This window comes from Dipodomys ordii, unplaced genomic scaffold (genome assembly GCF_000151885.1).
Source record: "Dipodomys ordii isolate 6190 unplaced genomic scaffold, Dord_2.0 Scaffold14, whole genome shotgun sequence".
Lineage (NCBI taxonomy): Eukaryota > Metazoa > Chordata > Mammalia > Rodentia > Heteromyidae > Dipodomys > Dipodomys ordii.
Genome location: NW_012267230.1, coordinates 6,737,563 through 6,757,315, shown reverse-complemented (window position 1 = coordinate 6,757,315; position 19,753 = coordinate 6,737,563). Strand labels below are relative to the sequence as shown.

Here is a 19,753-nt window from a genome sequence, read left to right as displayed (position 1 = left end):
CACACACACACACACACACACACACACACACAGCCAAGCAAAGGTAGAACATAGTGTTGCTTATCTGTAATCCCAGAACTCCAGCAAGATAAGGGGATTGTGAGTTCCAGGCCAGACTGGCCTACATTGCAAGGACCTCTCTTAAGAAAACCACAAACGAACCAGGTACTGGTGGCTCTCGTTATCCTAGGAGACTGAGATCTGAGGACTGGTTTAAAGCCAGCCCTTGCAGAGAAGTCTGTGAGACTCTTTATCTCTAACATAAGGTACTGTGGCTGAGTAGTAGAACACTAGCCTTGAGCAAAAGAGTTGAGGGACAGCACCCAGACCCTGAGCTCTGTTATACGTGAATTACATCAACGAGATACAGAGAAGCTGTACTTTGAGAGGTTGAATCAGAATCTTTATTAGAAATCTGGTGACTGCAAGTGGACTCGAATCCCAAGAATGTCCCGAATGCAGCGAGCACAAAGTTTATAAAGGCAAAAATGACATCAAGGCAGATGTCACATGGTATGGGGACTAACAAAGCGTGCAAAACAAGCCAGTTAAGGGTTAACTAAGGAGAGCAATTAGATATTATAGAGTTTATCCAGGAGGAGCAATCAGGGGAAGGGATTTTAACAACCAAGGGTAGAGATTTCTTTGAGGTCTAATAACCCTTGACATATCTGCAGTTCTGGGAATGACCTACATCACTTCTAGAGTTCTCAGAAAACAAAAACAAAAACATCAAGATGGCAGTGAGGACAAGATGACATTACTTAGACTCAGTATTCACGACTGGCAAAAAATAAACCCACAAACAACAACTCCAGTTCGTGGCCTCTTTAATTCCTCAGTGACTCCACGCAGGCTCCTATCTCAGGGTCTTTGCACTTGCTGTTTGGTCATTGCACCTGCCACTTGTCAGTCATAGTGTCCTCCCTCACTTCCTAGGGGTTCTTCTCTGCTGGCCACCTTTCCTACAAACAGTACCCTTTTTGGTTGTGGGGCTTGAACTCTGGGCCTGGGTGCTGTCCCTGAGCTCTTTAGCTCAAGGCTAGTGCTCTACCACTTAAGCTACAGTGCCACTTCCTGTTTTCCGGTGGTTAATTGGAGATAAGAGTCTCATGGACTCTCCTGCCTGGGCTGGCTTTGAACCACCATCCTTAGATCTCAGCCTCCTGAGTTGTTAGGATTACATGCATGAGCCACCAGCTCCCAGCTCCTTAATCACTTCTGATCTTTGTTTTCTTCCTGTCATATTACCTATCTGATATCATGTTGAATATTCACTTACTTGTCTAGAGAGCAGAGGTTTGACTTCCTTACCTTTGTGTCCTGAGCTCGAGGCCCATAGAAGGGGGTGGTTAGAATTTTTGAAATAAGTGGCTGGATTCCTGGAATGATTTTCCTCATGAGGCCCTGCCTCATACCCCTTTCCCCGACCCCTCAAAGGAAGAGTAAAACCTGGATCTCTGCCCTTTACAAACCTCTGATCACACAGCCACTTGACTGTGGGCAGGGACACGCCTGTTCACCAGGACCCTTGACCTTGTTGGCCGTGCATGTTAATTCTCCAGAGACTACACTTGAGAAAGTCCTATTCCTTCATGGCTACCATTTGCCAGCCAGCTCCTCCCCAGGGCCTCGTCCTGTGAACCAAACTACTGGAAAGCACGGCTCCCACGTGGACCCGACACCAGAGCTTCAGCTCTGGAGTCATCTGAGCATCAGACAGGGAAGATGGAATTTCCTTCCTGGCTGATGTCTGTTGCCAGGTGGGCAGTCGCTGCTGGCAAAAATCAGACATAGTATTGCACAAAAGGAATGCTAAAAATGGGGCACAATATATCAGGTCCCCTCCAAGTCCCTGGGTTAGTGCACAGCCACCTCTTATCTCAGCAGCCTCAGGGGGGTAGAGAGCATGGCTCCATGACCTGAGAAGCAATATCTGTCCAGGCCCCCACCCCCCCAGCAGAATTATGAATTGGGGATTTCCCTCTTGTGAAACCCCCGTGTCTGACAATGATTCATGAACTATTTCCATATGTTTTCACCCACTCCCTTCCCTTACTGACAGAAAATTCAAACCCAATTCAGATGGATGGATGGATGGGTGGACGGGTGGGTAGGTAGGTAGGTTTACATAGATTGAATTGTGGTGGTCCTGGATTTGAACTTAGAGCCTATAGTTTACCATACAGGCACTCTACCATTTGATCCCTACCCCCAGTCCTTTTTGTTTTAGTTTATTTTCCAGATGGGGTCTCAAGCTTTGGCCAGAGGCCAGCCTTGGATGCCAGGGATATCTGTATACGTCCCACTGAACATACGGAATGAATTTTTCAAGGTTCTCAGCAGTGTTGAAGCCTTGGTTTTAGACTGAGGATGCAGACAGGACCGGCTTACATTCAGTGCAGTGCTCCCCAAATAGCCCTGGCTACCTGTTTTGCCTCTCTACTTGCGCAGAGGCCTCTGGCCTTCCATTGGCATGTGGCTTTATTTGTTCCTTCTGCCATGTGACAGATGTTCATTGAAGGCCTCACCAAGAACAAAGGTGCACATTATAGTAAATCCCTTCAATCCCCAAGGAGCTAAGAAAAAAATGAAGTAGGCAAATCTGGTATTTTGAGTCACTTGCCATGTGCCAGGCAGTGCACTAGCATTGCATAAGCATAAGCTGTTTCCCACCTTGCCCTATTCCTATAAAGCGGACATGTGTGTATTACCTTTATCTCATGTGTAGATGGACTACCATGGCTCATCGGCCATCTCTTTCCCTTCTCACTTGTCTCTTTTCTTTCTTTCCTTCCTTCCTTCTTTCTTTCTCTTTGTCTCTGTCTCTCCCCTTCTCTTACACATATACATATACATCTACACATACACACACTTCCTCTTCTCCCTCTTAATTTTTGCATTTCTACCAGCAACATGGGAGAGTTCTAATTGCTCCATGTCTTTTTTTTTCTTTTTTTTTTTTTTTGGTCATAGGGCTTGGACTGTGGGCCTGGGCACTGTCACTCAGCTCTTCAGCTCTACCACTTGAACCACAATGCTACTTCCGGTTTTCTGGTGGTTTGTTGTAGATAAGAGTCTCACAGACTTTCCTGCCCGGGCTGGCTTTGAATCATGATCCTCAGATCTCAGCCTCCTGAGTAGCTAGGATTACAGGTGTGAGTCACTGGCACCTGGCTGCTCCATGTCCCTATCAACACTTGGTATGGTTAGTCCTACTTTTTCTTTGAGATAGGTCTTGTTATATTTCCCAGGCTGGCTTTGAACTCCTAGACTCCAAGGATTCTCCTGCCTTATCTTCCCAAGAAGCTGGGACTAGAGACTTATGCCACCATACCTAGAGAGTCTTTTTGAATTTTAACTATTCTAGCAGTAGATATGTGTGTTCAGCTAGGTTTGATGAGTTATATGTTACAGACAGTAAAGTTTACCCTGTCTGATGTCCAGATTCTTGAGTTTTGATAACCTAACCATTACCACAGCTAAGATATAGAACACATTGTACATCATCCCCAACATTCCTTCATTTTCTTTTGTGGTCTTCAGAAATTGATTTGTTTTCTGCTCTGGTAGTTTTTGCCTTTTCTGGAATATGACATAAATGGCATCATAAAGGACGGGGCCTTAGCTTGATGCACTTGAAGTTCTCTCTTTGCATCTAGGTGTCTGGGAAGTCCCTTTCTTCTTTATTGCCAAATACTATTCCACTGTGGAACACCAGAACAGAAGAAATACAAGGAGGGTATTCATAGCCTGCTGATGAGTACATATGTGGAAGTTTCATGACTGGCCTGTTCATACCCCTGGGGTGCATAGCAGTGCTCTTGTTCTTATGCTGGCATCTGTGGAGCCCAGGAAGATTGTAACTTTCCACAATCATTTGGCACCACATTGGCACACCTAGATCTCTTCTGAATGCTCACGTCTAAAGGCAGACATACTTTCAACAGGTAGCAGATGGGTAATAAATCAGCCAGTCTTTTTCCATTCAAAATCCTGTGACCCAACTGGAGCCCCGAGGAAGCAGGACAGAGGTCAGCCTCCATATTTATTTCCCCATAAAGTCAGTTGTTTTAGGGTCCCTGTTCCTTTTCCTTTCTGCTTCCTCTCAGCTGCTTGGCTTCCTCCTGTCACTGGGCTGCCTCATGGCTTTCCTGAGCTTCCTCTTCCTCCCTCTCCTGTCCCTGGTAGGCAGCTGCTTCCTGGACAGTGGGAGCAGGTGGGGGTAGGGAAAGCAGGTTTCCTCCCTTTGTACTGCTCTAGAGTAATTGCTGCTGTCCCCCCCTCTGGGGACCACCAGCATCATCAGGTGAACCAATGTCACCTAAAGTAACACTTCCGGCCTCAGGAAGGGGCTGGTGGAGTTTCTGCTAAGGTGTGAGTCATATTTTCCTGCTCAATCATACAAGGCCTAGGGCTGTTGAAGGTAAATATTTGACTACTTTGGAGTGTGTGTGTGTGTGTGTGTGTGTGTGTACGTGTACGTCTGTTTGTGGTGTTGCTGGAGAGTGAACTGGGGTCTTCCACATTCTAGGAAAATACTCTACTACTGCAGGCTGTGAGTTTTTTGTTGTTGTTGTTTGTTTTTGCAGTTACTTTGATTTTTCAGAAAATTTGAATGCAGTAGAATAGATTGATTAAGAAAAACTCTGCCTTTTACTTTCCTTTTCTTTCTTTTGCTTTTTTAGTTATTATTTTTCAGATAAAGTCTTGTGTGTTTGCCTAGGGCCAGTGTGGACTTTGATCTCCCCTACCTAAGACCTCTAGTACAGCCGGGACCACTGTCAGGCATGCACCTTGGGGGCTGCCTAACATTTCCCCCATTCTGACCTTGTACCATGATCATCTCAATCTGTCTCTGGAATAGCTGGAATCACAGGCAATGAGCTACCATTCTTGGCTCCCACTTGGCTTTGAATAAGGCCCTCAGGATGATTCTTGGCTTCTAAACTTTGGAAGCAGTGCTGTAGGTGACAATTGCAAATCCTGGCTTGCAGATGCTGTGGCCTTCAGTAAAATGGTTTTCCTAAGCCTCAGTTTTCTTTCTTGTTAATAGCGCTTCCCTTCCCCTCCCTGGGTTCTGTACAAGGGTGCTGATGATAATGGGGCACACCAGCACTCCACATAGTACCTGGCCCCGGATCAGGATTTGTAACTACCAGCTCTTTTCTTTACTGACCTCCTCTGATCTGCCTGAGTATCTCTGAGAACACATTCCTGACCATTTCCTGACAGTGACCTGGCTTTACTTCCCATTCAAGAAAATCCTGGGTCTTTAAAACGTCCTTGAGCTCTGGTGATAAAGAAGACCTTTTGTGTGTGCCTGGTAGGATTCTGGCTGTACCCCCAGAGGGTGGGCGCCTCATTTCCATGGTCAGCCTCTAGCCTCAGTTCTCAGGGCAGTGGCAGCCCTACCCCGCCTCCCCTGCGCCTTCCCCCTCTCCCGTCCCCCAACCCCTGCCCTGCAGCCTGAACTAGGCCAGCACTGCACACAGAGGCTTAGGGCTGCCCTGAGCTTAGCTTTCCAGGCCAGGCCCTTCCCCTCGCCCTTCCCCCACCTGCTCTTGTGTTGAAATATACTCAGAGTAATAGTTAGAAATGCATCTCCCTCCATACACCTGGGAAAGGATTTGCCCATTTGCTAGGCTGTAAGGAACCCCCTCCCCCCTTATAACTACCTAGTCATAGTATACCCCCAAGAACGTGGGAGGGAGGAAGCTGCTAAATCAAACCCAAGATTTACCCATGGTATACTTAGAGTTCACCCCAGTGGGCTGGCCTTGGAGCTCAGGGCTTGAGCAGCCAGGATATCAATTCTTTCTCCCTTGCATGAGACCTTGGGTTAACAATGAACTTCTCAGAGCCTCCCTTTTTTCACCTTAAAATATGGCTGAGAATAACTCTTGTTCCTAGGGTTGTAAAAGGAGTAAATGAGAAAACCACACATAGGCAGGACTGGCCAGATCATTCAAAGAGCCCTTTGCTTAAAGTAAGTAAGAATTTCTAGCCAGATGTGGTAGTGCACGCCTGTAATCCCAGCATTCAGAAGGCTGAGGCAAGAGGATCATGAATTCAAGACCAGTCTAGGTGGCATAGCAAGACCTTATTTTTAAAATCAGCAGAGCCTAATATGAGTACCTGCTAAGCCCTGGCCTGTGGCACTTCTCTGGCATCTCGGTTCCCAACTCTCCCAGAGTCCTTTTCTTTGAGGGGCTGAATGACTTCCTTTCAAGGCAGAGTTAACAGGGATGGTCCATAGCAGAGATTTGCTCCCTTCTGCGCAATAACAAGCGGTCCTAATATTGGGTGACTTAAATCCAAACAGTTGATTTTTTTTCCCCCACGATGCTGTGTCTGGGCTAGGTGTTCCTCTGTTGGTCTCCCCTGGGTTCACTTGTGGCCAAGTTCAGCTCTGACAGGCCTGGCCAGTGCTTATAACTGATGGCAGAAAGGATCAAGGGAACGAGGCAAAGCCAGAACCTTCCAGCCTCAGAGGCCCAGACTCTGGAACCTGCAGAGCAGCACTTGTGTTACCTTTTGTGGGTCAAGGCAGGTCATGAGACTTGCCTGGATCCCAAGGTTCTCTGATGGGAAGAGAGAGCTGTGAATGAGTGGTGTGCGCACGCTTAGAGCCAAGGCTGCCAATCTTACCTGTACCTCTGAACTTCCTGCACAGCTCTGAAGCCATCTGTGAAATCACAGGATTTTTTATTTATTTGCCTAAGCAACTCCAATGAACAGCCATGAGAACTACTACTTCACATTCTGACTGCTGGGGTTCAAGGTCAGGGCTGCAGGAAGTTCTCAACCAGGAAAGTGTTTTTCCTGTCTAGGGATTAGTTTATTGGTAAAAAATGGACAGCAATAGTGCCTACTTTATTGATAGGCAATTAATATGTATAAAACTCCTGGAGTTGCCCTGGCACGAGTAGAAATTGACATAAACATCACCTCTAAATACCAGTGGGAAGGCAGGGGTCAAAGTATTGTGTATGCTGGGCACTGATGTCTCATGCCTATAATCCTAGCTAATCAAGAAGCTGAGAGCTGAGGATCTTGGTTTGAAGCCTGCCTGCTCAAGCAGACAAATCTGAGAGACTCCTGTCTCCAATTAACCAGCAAAAAGCCAGAAGTGGAGGTGTTGTGGTTCAAGTGGTAGAGCATTAACATTGAGTGAAAAATCTAAGGAACAGTGCCCAGGCCCTGAGTTCAATTCCTAGTACTGGCACAACAAACCAACCAACCAAATAAACCTCACAAAGCCTTATGTACTAATAGCATAGTTTGTTATAATTTACTGCCTGTAAATCACTGGAAAGCTCATCGAATACCTTACATGCTTTTGCAATGTCCTCCTTCCCTGATTCTGTGGGCAAACAAGGGGCCCCAGAGGAGATGGTGAACTTTATGTGAACTGCCATCACTGAGCTGTTGGGGGAAGTTCCACTCCGTTCTTCCGAAGTACAAGTACATACTGTGACCTGGCTTTATTATTAAAAGGATGTTCATGCCGAATAGGCGTGGCTTCCTGGGAGAAGCCTTTTCAGCCCAGGACTGCAAGACTTCCCCACCAAGAGCAGCTGCTCTGTGAGTCACCCAGCCACGCCTTCCTGACCCGCCACTAATAACCCAGCACTCCTGCTCGCCTCAGGAGGTCAGGATTTGCAGTCAGCTAGGAGGCATTCCTGACGAAACAGAAACAGAGGCCCTACAGATGTTAGGGGTGGGTCTGGCAGTGTTTCTTGCAGGAGAGCAGGACACCCCAAACCTTGCTAGAATCTCCTGGGGATCAGGCTGAACATACCAAAGAAATCTTCCTTCCATCTCACACGAGTGGATGAGAACATTCAGGGCTAGGGCTCTAGGGCTGTGTTTTTAACATGAGCCCTAAGTGGTATCAGTGTCATTGGATGAGTTTAGGACAATGTCTTGCAGTAAAATTAACACAATACACATAGAAGGAAGGGAGAAGGAAGAAGAGGGTAGGGCTGTAGCTTTACAGTTCACTCAATAGTAAGTGCAGGGGTTGGCAAATTAGAATTGATGGGCAAGGCAACATCCAGCCCCCTTCCTGTTTATTTATTTATATGATCATGAACTCAGGGACTGGACACTGTCTCTGAGCTAGCGCTCTGAGCTAGCTGTCTTAAGGCTAGTGCTCTATCACTTTGAGCCACAGTACCACTTCTGGTGTTCTGTTGGCTAAGAGTCTCACAGATTTTCATACCCAGGCTGTCTTCAAACCACAGCCTACTCAGATCTCAGCCTACTGAGTAGCTAGGATTACAGGCATGAGCTACTAGTACCTGGCTTCTTCCCTGGTCTCTTGTGAAGTTTTATTGGAACACTACCATGCCCATATTGAACATTGTCTACATTGACTTTTGTGATATAATGGCAAAGTTGCTCTGACAGAGACTGCATGGTACCAAAGACAAAAATATTTACTATCTGATTCTTTTCAAAACAAAACAAAACAACATTTACTGGCCTTGGATAAGAAACATGAGCTGAGACCTGGGCAAAGAGTCGGAACTATGACCTTCGATAGTTGTATGCTCATTATCAGTCAATCAATCTGACAAGGAAGAAGGGAGTCAGCAAACAGAACCAACTACAAAAATTCAGGTTCCGAAGATAGCAATTTGATACAAAAATTCAGGTTCCCAAGAACAGCAAGTTGAGTTTATCAAATAATGGAACAATTATAGAGATTTAGTAGAAAAAGTAATTAAACCTTGCTGAAAAGACTAAGGCAGTATGGCAACAGAAAAGGACTAAGTACAAATTCTAGAAGTGCGAACACCTGAGTGAATGGACTGCAGTAGTCTTTCAGTGACTTCAGAAAGCAGGTGGATTTCAGAGGTGGATTAACTAGTAGATAGACACAGCTAGAGCAATACTTAGTAGACTGAGAGACAGCTCCTGGGGAGAGAATGATGCTGACCCACAGAGATGGGGAATGTGAAAAAGCATTTGAAGAGACAAGGTCAGAAGGAGACGACCTAACACAAACGTAATAGGAACCCTAGAAGGACAAACCATGTTTCCAGGGACACTGAGAGAGAATATTCTGAAGCTGAAGACATGCAGATCCTGAACCAGCTAAATATAGACAAAGCCACACCAAATTAAAAAAAATGCTTCATGATGAAACTATGGGATATGCCAAAAGCAGAAAAGATGCCTTCGAGCTGTCTTACAGGAAAGCTCACCCACACAGGAGAAACAAGAGGCTGATTACAGACTTGAGATCAACAGAATATGCCAGAAGACAGCCAAAGAGTAATATCTCCTAGTCCTGAGGGCGAATCACACGGAACCTAGAATTATACACCCACGAAACCATCATTCGGAGAAGGAACTATAAATAAGAGGCATTTTCAGACATGTCTCTCACTGAAAGATCTCCTAAATGATATACTGGAATCAGAAGGAAACCAGATCCATCAGGAAGGAGAGGGAGGGGGTGCAGGACCCTGTGTTGAAAGAAGTCAATAGACCCCAATAGTAAGAACCAGATGGAGATAAAGACGAGGAAAACCAAACACTAGAGAACAATAATATGAAAGTTGAGAGCAAAATTAATGAAAGTTGAGAGCAAGATTAGGGTTGAAGCATTCTAAGGTCTCTGCCTTGTTTGAAAAGCTAGATAGATTCCTTCTTCTTTAAACTTGGTTATTACATTGTAAGAACATTAAAGAAAAAAGTAGAATGTATACTAACACATAAGAAGAAAGCACCTGGAATATAGGAAATCAAGATCAAGAAAGGAAAATAGAAATTTGATTTACAAAAAAAAAAGGCAAGGGAGCTACAAACAAATATGTCACTAACCAAAGTAAAAGCAAATAGAATAAACTCTCCTCTGATTTTCAGATGGAATTTCAAGATGAAACTGCCTCTCTGCTAGAGGTATTGGTGACACAAATGACCCCAAATGGTTGCAAGCAAGGCACTTTGAATAAAGGCTGTTGGTCTTTAAGTGGTGAGGGTCAGAAAAAGAGAAAGCAATAGAGAGGGCTATTCTAATGAAAATATACACATGTCTGAAATACTATCGTGAAACCCATTGGTACAGTTAATACACACTTTAAAAAATAAGTGACAGGAAGATAAAACAGGCTCAGATGAGGATAGCGGGTATTAGCAGAAGGAGGGAGGGCTGCTGACGAGGGAGACTGAGGATGAACACGGTCCTCATAGTTATTTGCATGTATGCAAATAGAAAAATGAAACCTGTTCAAATTGTTTCAAGAAGGAGGAAGAGAGATGGGGAGAACAGGAAAGGAGGTGAGATCAATTGGGATATGTTGTTTACATGTATGAAAATGCCACAATGAAGCCCCCTCATACAACCAATGTAATACTACTAATAGAAGGGAAATGGCTGGGTGCTAGTAGCTACTCAGAAGGCTGAGGTCTGAGGATTACAGTTCAAAGTCAGCCTGGGCAGGAAACTCTGCGACTCTGATCTCCAGTTAACCAGAAAAATAAAGCTGGAAGTGGAGCTGTAGCTCAAGTAATGGAGTGTTGGCCTGGGGTGAAAAAAAAAAAAACCAAAAACTAAGGGACGGCGCCCAAGCTCTGAGTTCAAGCCTGAGTACTAGTACAGACAGACAGACAGACACAGACACATTCACACATGTACACACACACACAACACACACGGGAATGTAAAGGACTGGCACAAGATCTACAACACAAGTACTAAGTTAAGCAGGGTGACCTAATATTTAGTAGCAGAGAAAATAGACTTTAAGACAAACAAATAAAAAAATCATTGTCAGGGCTACAGATGGTTTTTATGATAAAGGACAACTGATATTTTCTATTTAGTTAAATGAATACCCTTCACATTCACCTGACTGAATTCACCACTCAGCCTGGACTGACACCGCTTCTGCTTGGGAACAACCCTCCCTGAAAGCCCCAAACCACTCTTAAGAGGCACGGTGTCCTTTTGCAGAAGAATTTTGGGCTCAGTGCCAGTGGCTAGATGCTATCTACCAGTTTGCAAAATGAGTTCCTTGAGACCATAAAAAACACTAATAACAACCAGAATGAGAAGCCAGCTTTGGTCTTGTTTTGATTTTGCTAAAGAAAAAGATCTTCAGCAAAGCTTCCTTACAGAGAGAAAATGGAATCAATGAGTTGTGAGTACATTTTTTTTTCCCCCCACGGGGCTTGAACTCAAGGACTGGGTGCTGTGAGCTTTTTTGCTCAAGGCTAATGCTCTACCACTTTGGAACCACAGCTCCACTTCTGGTTTTCTGATCCATAATTAGAGATGAGTCTCTCAACACTTTCCTGCCCGGTTTGGCTTTGAACCATGATCCTCAGATCTCAGCCTCCTGAGTAGCCAGGATTACAAGTGTGAGCCACTGGCACCCAGCAAGTGCAGAATATTTTATTAGGTGATTAAAAGAGATTTTGCAAACATGTATTTCCTGTATGTTGAAACTGGATTGTCTTGATGTTAAAGGTCTTCAGTGTAATCTTTAGTATATCAGGGTATCGCAGAAATGTCATAAGAGAGAAAAAGAAAAAGGAAGGAAGAAGGAAGGAAAAAGAAAGATGTTAAGATATTGAGAGCTTATATTTTTAGCATTTTAGATGCATTGTCACAGCTTTTCCTCATTAGGGAGTAAATATTTTTATGGATGAAGAAATTAAGGCTTGGAGACCTTAAACAACTTGTCAGGTTCCTCAGGAGAGCTGAAGTTCTATCCTCAGAGGGGGGGTCTGATAGATAGTTGGCTTTTGGAACCAACATGGCACCCTGGATTACATTAGTCATTTATAAGAATTTGATGGTTTCATGGGCATTTTTAGAAAAGTTGCCACTTGGGCTCAGTGATAGAGTGCTTGCCTAGCAAGGTTCCATCCTCAACACAAAAACAAGCCAAATAAAAATTAGCATCCACACAAGACATTTTTGTTTGTGTCTTCTCAAAGTCAAATGCATGTGTGTCTTGGATGAGGAAGTAGACTTTATCCAGGTGTGTGTGTGTGTGTGTGTGTGTGTGTGTGTGTGTGTGGTGTGTCCCTCCACATGCTTATCAATCCTAGAGCTTGAACTCATGTGTGTGTGTGTGTGTGTGTGTGTGTGGTGTGTCCCTCCACATGCTTATCAATCCTAGAGCTTGAACTCAGGGCCTGGCACTGTCCCTTAGCTTTTTCATTCAAGGCTGGTGCTCTACCAACCATTTAAGCGATAGCTCCACTTCTAGCTTTCTGTTGCTTAATTGGAGATAGGAGTCTAAAGGACTTTTCTTCCCAGGACAGATTTAATCGGTGATCTTTTCAGGGGTGGGCTTCCCACCAGGAATTTTTTTTAATTGTAAAAATACCATACAGAGAGGTTACAATTACACGGGCAAGGTAATGAGTCCATTTTTTTTCAAGCATTGTTGCCTCCTCCTTTGTTTCCCCTTCCCATTCCTTCCCATTTCCCACCCAACCCCTCCCCCCCCAGGCCAAAGTTGTAAAGTTCATTTTTTGACATAACAACTTGTACATCTCATTGTTGCAATGGGTCCACCTGTATCCCTATTCCCACCAGGAATTTTAAAAAGTAGAAGACAGAGCTAGACGCTGGTTGCTCATGCCTGTAATCCTAGCTACCTCAGGAGGCTGAGATCTGAGGATCTCAGTTCAAAGCCAGCCTGGGCAGGAAACGACATGAGACTTTTATTTCTAATGAACTACTCAAAAAAGCTGAAAGTAGCACTGTGGCTGAAGTGGTAGAATGCTTGTCTTGAGCAAGAGAAGCTCATGGACAGCACCCTGGCCCAGAGTTCAAGATGCAGGACCAGAAAAAAAAAAAAAAAGTAAAAGACAAACAACAAGCCACAGGCAAGAGTCTTTGTTTTGCCAGTGGAGCTGTTTATGTGTTAAACATTACATTGCATGCTATGGTATTTGCTGAGTTTTGCACAACCGCAGCCATTTAAATGGACTCTCTAATCATGGTGACAATGACTGGGATTAGCTGAGTTCCATGGAGTTCCCCAAAAGGCTTCTGTCTAGGGCCCAGGTTTTCTGTTAGGGACAAGTTAACTAACGAGGCTGGGTGTTCTCCACCCAACTCTTCAAGGGATAGCCAAGGGCTCTGGCCACACAGAGGAGAGTCACAGGAGTAAGTGTGACCTTCCACACAATGGGGGACTGATGCTTTGGCTGTTTCTTAGGTAAGTGAGAATCAGACAACCACAGGAAGGTAGGTGTTCTAACACAACTTGTCCAGCACTGTTCATGTCACCCAAACAGTGCAAAAAATGTTCATAATAATAGAAGTATGCGCAGTAGCCAAAGGGCATCAACAGTTCCCAGGGTCATGAACAGATGGGTTGATGGACATTCTATGGGGTCACTGTGTGATGGATGGAACATTCCAGAAGGTGATGTGAGAACTGGCCTCATGGGGAGAACCTTTATAACATTCTTGTGCGTGTGTGTGTGTGTGTGTGTGTGTGTGTCTGTGTGTGTGTGTGTTAGTGGGGCTTGAAGTCAGGGCCTGGGCACTTTCACTTGGCTTTTTTACTCAAGACTGACACTTTACTTCAGTCATACCTCTGCTTTCCACTTTTTTTTTTGCTGGTGAATTGGAGATAAAAGTCTCAGGGACTTTTATTGCCTGGGCTGGCTTTGAACCACAATCCTCAAAGATCTCAGTCTCCTGACTAGCTAGGATGACAGGCTGAGCCACCAGTGGCCAGCTACAACACTCAAGTATAAGTACAAGACATGACAGGCCACATGGAAGTATGGTCCCATTTACACAAAATACCCTGGCCAGGAAGACAGACAGATTAGTGGGTGGGGTGGGGTGAGGGTGGAGGGGAATCATGAATGGGTCCAGAGCTTCCTTCTGGGGCTCTGGGAACTTTGTGGAACTGGATAATGGTGGTGACTGCACAACGTTCTTGAATGTACCTCATGCATGATGCTGAACCATTTAAAATGCTTAGAAGGGCACATTTTACATGACATTGTCTCTTACCAGAAAAACTACACAGCCGTTGGGATGACAGGTGACTCAGATGGAAGTGTTGTAAGAGGTGAGGTCGTCCCATCTCCCAAACTAAAATTACAGAAGAGGAAGAGGCAGGCTGTGTGCTGACGAAAAACAAAAGGGAAGGAGGTTGGGAGCTGAGGGGAATATGGGGGGGATGGGACCCAGTCTTGACTCAAACCAGCCCTTTTGGGGCCTGTGTTAGTGTCCTGGGGAGGTGGATGTGTGGGTCTTTAAAAAGGTAAAACTTGAGAGCCCAAGTTTGGCCTCTCATAGAATTCCAGTGACTCCAGCAGGAAGCTCAGGACTTGGATGGCTAGTGTGTGTGTGTGTGTGTGTGTATCACATTTTCTCGATCCATTCATCTACTGAGGGGCATCTGGGTTGGTTCATATCTTAGCTATGGTAAATAATGCTGTAATAAACATGGTTGTGCTGGTAGCTTTGTTATGACCTTGTTTATGATCGTTTGGGTAAATGCCCAAAAGTGGGATTGCTGGGTCATAAGGGAGCTCTATGTGGAGTCTTTTGAGGAACCTCCATACTGCTTTCCAGACACTCACAGATTCTTATAGATCTTGTTGTCCAATAGAATAAGGCACCAGTAAAAACACTTGAAATGCAGCTATCCAAAATGGTGTTAAGTTAAAAAAAGTGCCATGTGCCTTAGCATTGAAATGACAAAAGCTCTGTGATACTGCAGTTAAAATAAGGTACATTATTGTGTGTGTGTGTGTGTGTGTGTGTGTGTGTGTGTGTGTGTGTTCTAGCTTGGCTTTTTCAACTCATGGCATTCCACTTGACCCAGCCCCCCCCCCCATTTTTGGCTTTTTACTGGTAAATTGGAAATCAGAGTCTCTTGGATTTATCTGTCTGGTCTGGTTTTGAGCTTTGATCTTCAGATTTCAGCCTCCTGAGTAATTAAAATGACAGAAGTGAGCCACCAGCACTCAGCTAAGATAGACTTTTTTTTGGGGGGGGTCCAGTCGTGGGGCCTGAACTCTGGGCCTGGGCACTGTCCCTCAGCTCTTCAGCTCAAGGCTAGTGCTCTACCATTTGAGCCACAGCGCCACTTCCAGCTTTTTTCTTTTTGCTTATGTGGTGCTGAAGAATCGAACCCAGGGCCTCATGCAAGCACTCTACCACTGAGCCACCTTCCCAGCCCCTAAGATACACTTTTAAAAGCCATCTCATCCTGTGGTTTCTCTTCAGACTATATAAATCTTTGGTTGTTGAGAAGCAGTCTCACCTGCTTATTTTTAGTTTTTAAAAGGACATTGAGGAAATGAAAAAGTATACATGACTCCGTTATATTTCCATTGATGGCACAAATCTAGAATATTCCCAGGTTACCATTCTTATGTCAGTGTTCATACAACCCCATTTAAACTCAAATATAGCATGTAGATAATTGACAACAGTGATTCATTGAGACTCAAAAGTGCATCCAGTTGGGGTGGAGACGTAGCTCAGTGGTAGAGTGCTTGCTAAACATGGGCAAAGCCCTGGGCTGGATCCCCAGCACTGCAGAATACAAAATAAATAAATAATGGTAGAGTTCCTACCTAGCAAATTTGAGGCCCTGAGTTCAAGTCCTAGTACTGTCAAATAAATAATAAATAGTACATCTGCTTGGTGTGTAAAGTTTTTCCACGTGTCATTAGTGTGCTACAATGTAGAACTTTGTTAAAAATAAAAATACAAAGAGAGGAGTATTAAAGTTTTCTGGGGATCTTTGCAGGTACGTTGCGATCCTGAGATTCAAGAGCTTCGTCAATGGCAGAAGAAACTCCGTGAAGACAAGCACATTCGCCAGCGGGTGCAAATGTTCTGGGCCAAACAAGAGCAGAAAGGTCAGTTGCACGGTTCCCAATCCTTAGTTTATTCCCTCATGTGAAGCTCTCGAAGGTGGGAGGTTTCTTAAGGCCGTTGGTCTGCACGGAAGTCACTGTGGATGCAGAAGAAGCTGTGTGCATCAGGACTCTGTTCTAGAACGATGGTTGGCATAACATACTTTGCTTGCCCGTGTCCCTTCCTCAAGGACAACTTCAATGTCACCTTGTGTCTGTAGGTTTTTACTTTTTTTTTTTAAGCTACACAACTAACCCATCATTTTGAAAACACAGTGTCTAGCAACATGATAGGTAGGTAGTCATTCTAAGTTGTCGATTGTGTCTGAATTTAAATAGTATTTAGTGCTTGTCTTTTCCTTTGTGATGGTTAATTTTATGTGTCAATTTGACTGGGTCTCAGGATGCCCAAAGAGCTGGTAAATGTTATTTCTGGGTACAGCTGGGAAGTTATTTCCAAAACTTGACTTTTAACTGGGGTACTGGATAAAGTGAGGGCCCCTCCACAGGTCTATCATCCATTCTGTTGAGGCAGAGAACAGTGGTTGGATTCCCACTGCCTATCTGAGCGGAATGCTAGACTTTACCAGGCCAGGGGCTCCTATGTCTCAGCTTCCAGACCTGGGCTGGACATGTGGGGAACAGCTGGGGGGACTTTCTGCCTCCATTGTGAGCCAGTACCATATTATAACAAATGTCTTCCTTATACCTAATATTCTTCTTCCTTTTTAATATAAACAGGTAATCTCTAATTATTTCACTGGAAAGCCCTAATTAACCTCCCCATCCTTTGAGAAGAAGAAGAAACAGAGAAACTTATGACACACAAAATACAAAGAATAGCAAAACAAGGGATGTGAGGGCGATCTGGCTGCCACATCTGCCACTCCATTGATCTCCAGGGTTGATTTGGCTGATCTGGCTGGCTGGATGGGTGTCCCCGTCCTCCCTTTCTGCTCCATGTGAGTCCCTCCCAAAGTTGCGCACTTGGTCAAAGAGGACGACCATCCCCGATAGAGGAGGACCGGTCTTCTGTCAAGGGTATACGAGTAGCTGCGTTCCCTGCTAGAACCTCCAAACAAGTTCTCAAAACAAGCACTCAACACCCGCTAGGCTTATGTGTCCCTAGTGTGTCCTACTTGCTATCATTCTTTTTACTTTTTGTGTGCAGGTACCGGGGCTTGAACTCAGGACCTCTTGCTCTTGCTTGTTTTTTTTTCTGCTCAAGGTTGTCACTCTACCACTTGAGCCACAGCTCCATTTCCAGCTTTCTGCGGGTTAACTGTAGATAAGAGTCTCATGGACTCCACCAGACGTCTGAGTCTGCAGCTCTGGCTCACAATCCCAGTTTTGCGAATTCTTGGTTGTATATTTATCTGTTCATAGTTGATCTTGAGCATCCTACTCAAGTGGAACCTGCATGGGGAGATCCAGCTTTGCCTGTCTCACTTCCTTGACTTGTGCCTAGTCCTGGTCAACACAGAACAAAAAGGGATGAATGTGTGAATGGGTGAGTGGATGGATGGATGGATGGATAGATGGTAGGTGGGTGGATAGATGGATGATTGGATGGGTGAATGATGATGGGTGTATGATGGATGGACAGATGATGAATGATGGGCAGATGATGGATGGATGGGTGTATGATGATGGATACATGAGGAATAGATGATGGATGGATGGATGGATGGGTGAACGATAGATGGATAATGGATAGGTAGTTGGATGAGTTAGGAGGTTTAAACGAGCCACTGTGCAGGAAGTGCCTGCTACAGGGCAGGAGCGCAGTCATTGGCAGTCTGTGTGCCCTGTAAAGAAGCAGGGTGAGCAGTCACTGCTGTTTGCCTGGCTCAGCCCTGGTCCACTCCATGCACAACTGCTACTTCATTTCACTTGGATGTTGGAAGACAGTGCTGTAATCAGTCAGAAGGTCAAAGGAAGTGCAGTGGGCTTATGATGGCTATTTCTCTGTGTTCTCTGGGGCTGATGTGCTGCAGGCTGATGGATGGAGTTGGCTGGCTTTGAAGCAGGAAGAGGAGATGGGACTGGATGTGGTTATCAGCTTACAGGGAGCAGAGAGCAAGCAGTCCCATTCCAGCCAGGGGCCAATCTTTGCCACCAGAGGCTCCACCACAATGTGTGGTCTTGAGGAAATGCAAGTTGGTGAAAGCCTGGGACACAGTCCTGGGACAGACAGACAGATAGACAAGAAAGAAGGGGGGGGGGAGAAAGAGAGAGAGAAAAAGACTGAGGTCAGGTGAGGAGGAAGCTGTGTCTGGGTGCAGCTCAGTGGTTGTGCCCTTGACTACCTCATATACATACATGCATGTATGTACATGTGTGCATGTGTGCACACACATATCAGCACACATGAGTGGACAATGACCAGATGTTTGAACTATACATCTATGCACATCACCTTTACCTAGACAACCTCATGAAGCCTCAGTGTCCCCAGAGGTTAAAGGATCCAGAAGCTGGTCTTTGCATGGGTCCCAGCTCAGAGGACACTCTGTGCCTTCACTGTCACAACCGTGTTAGGAAGCTGTCTGTGTGTCACAGCAGTCTTGTGTTGGTTTCCTCTGAGAGACTCTGAGCAAGCAGAGTTGTTGGAGGGGTTCATCATGTTGCCCCAGTGCCCCTTTTCCTTCCTCCCACAGCCCAGCCCACAGCAGGGGGTCTGTACATCCAGATTAAGGGGATGAAGATCTGGGCTTCATTCTGCATAAGAATGAAGACAGGAGCAGGAAGGTCAAGGGACTTACCCAGGGTCACACAGCAGTGGCAGGCTAGGGCTCCCCTCTGCCCTTTCCCTGTGCCGTGTTGTAACGTAGCTTCTGCAGGGACAAGCCACTCTCTGGTTTGTTGTTCTTTTGTGGTGCTGGGGGTGGGACCCAGAGCCTCATGCATGCTTAGCCAGGGCTGTACCATAGAGCTATGTCCCCAGCCCAAAGTGGTTTGTGAACCACTCCTATTCTCCCACAGATCTACCCTTTGCAGGAAATTCCACCAACAGTGAACTGCTTATTGTCTGGGCATTGAGGTTTTTTTCTGTTTATATCTTCAATGACTGAGACCAGTTGGTAAGGGTGAATTATACTAACTGGGTGACATAGAAGTGTGGGCTTCTTAAAGTTCCACAGAGCTGAGCAGGGCACTGGTGGCTCACGCCACACCTGGCTGAATATATTTTTGGTTTTTTTTCAACTTCATTTTTTAAAAAATCACAAAAACTCAAACTTGTCTGCATACAAATCCAATATACAAACATCATTTTAGGCTGCTGCTGTTGTACTCTGGTATTTATATTAGAAAAAGTTCTTTTTTTTTTTTTTGAGCAACCTTGGTGCAGACAGGTGGTCTAAGGAGAGGAATGTCAGCTGTTGGGACAGAATTCCGGTCATATATAACCAGTCTCATGTTACACTGAGTCAGGCTGCCATCCCAAACAGTATTTTCTTGTAGGACAGAATGGTATGAAGTTATCTTCCAGTCTCTAGCCATCGGGACAGATGCTTAAATTATTTTTAAATGTGTGTGTTAAAACGTTCAGCCAGTGCAATTAAAAAGATGTCTAAGTCATGTTGGCGATCTTGTAAAAAATTCTGCCTCAGCCAGGCACTGCTGGCTTATGCCTGTAATCCTTGATATTCAAGAGGCTGAGATTTTAGGACTGAGATTCGAAGCCAGTGTGGGTAGGAAAGTCCATGAGACTCTTATGTCCAATTAACGACCAAAAAGCCAGAAGTGGAGCTGTTGCTCAAGTGTTAGAACACCAGACTTGAGTGAAAAAGCTTAGAGACAGTGCCCAGACCCTGAGTTCAAGCCCCAGGATCAGTGCGTGCACGTGCATGCATGCATGTGTACACACACACACACACACACA

General features: G+C 45.1%; 1 protein-coding gene across 1 annotated transcript in view; it reads left to right on the top strand.

Moving 5' to 3' along the window:
• Positions 1 to 19,753, top strand: part of Iqck (IQ motif containing K) — a 77,748-nt gene that overhangs the window by 43,837 nt on the left and 14,158 nt on the right. The window contains exon 10 of the mRNA XM_013011192.1: positions 15,759 to 15,870. Within this exon, the coding sequence (XP_012866646.1) occupies positions 15,759 to 15,870 (112 nt within the window). The remainder of the gene's footprint in view (positions 1 to 15,758; positions 15,871 to 19,753) is intronic.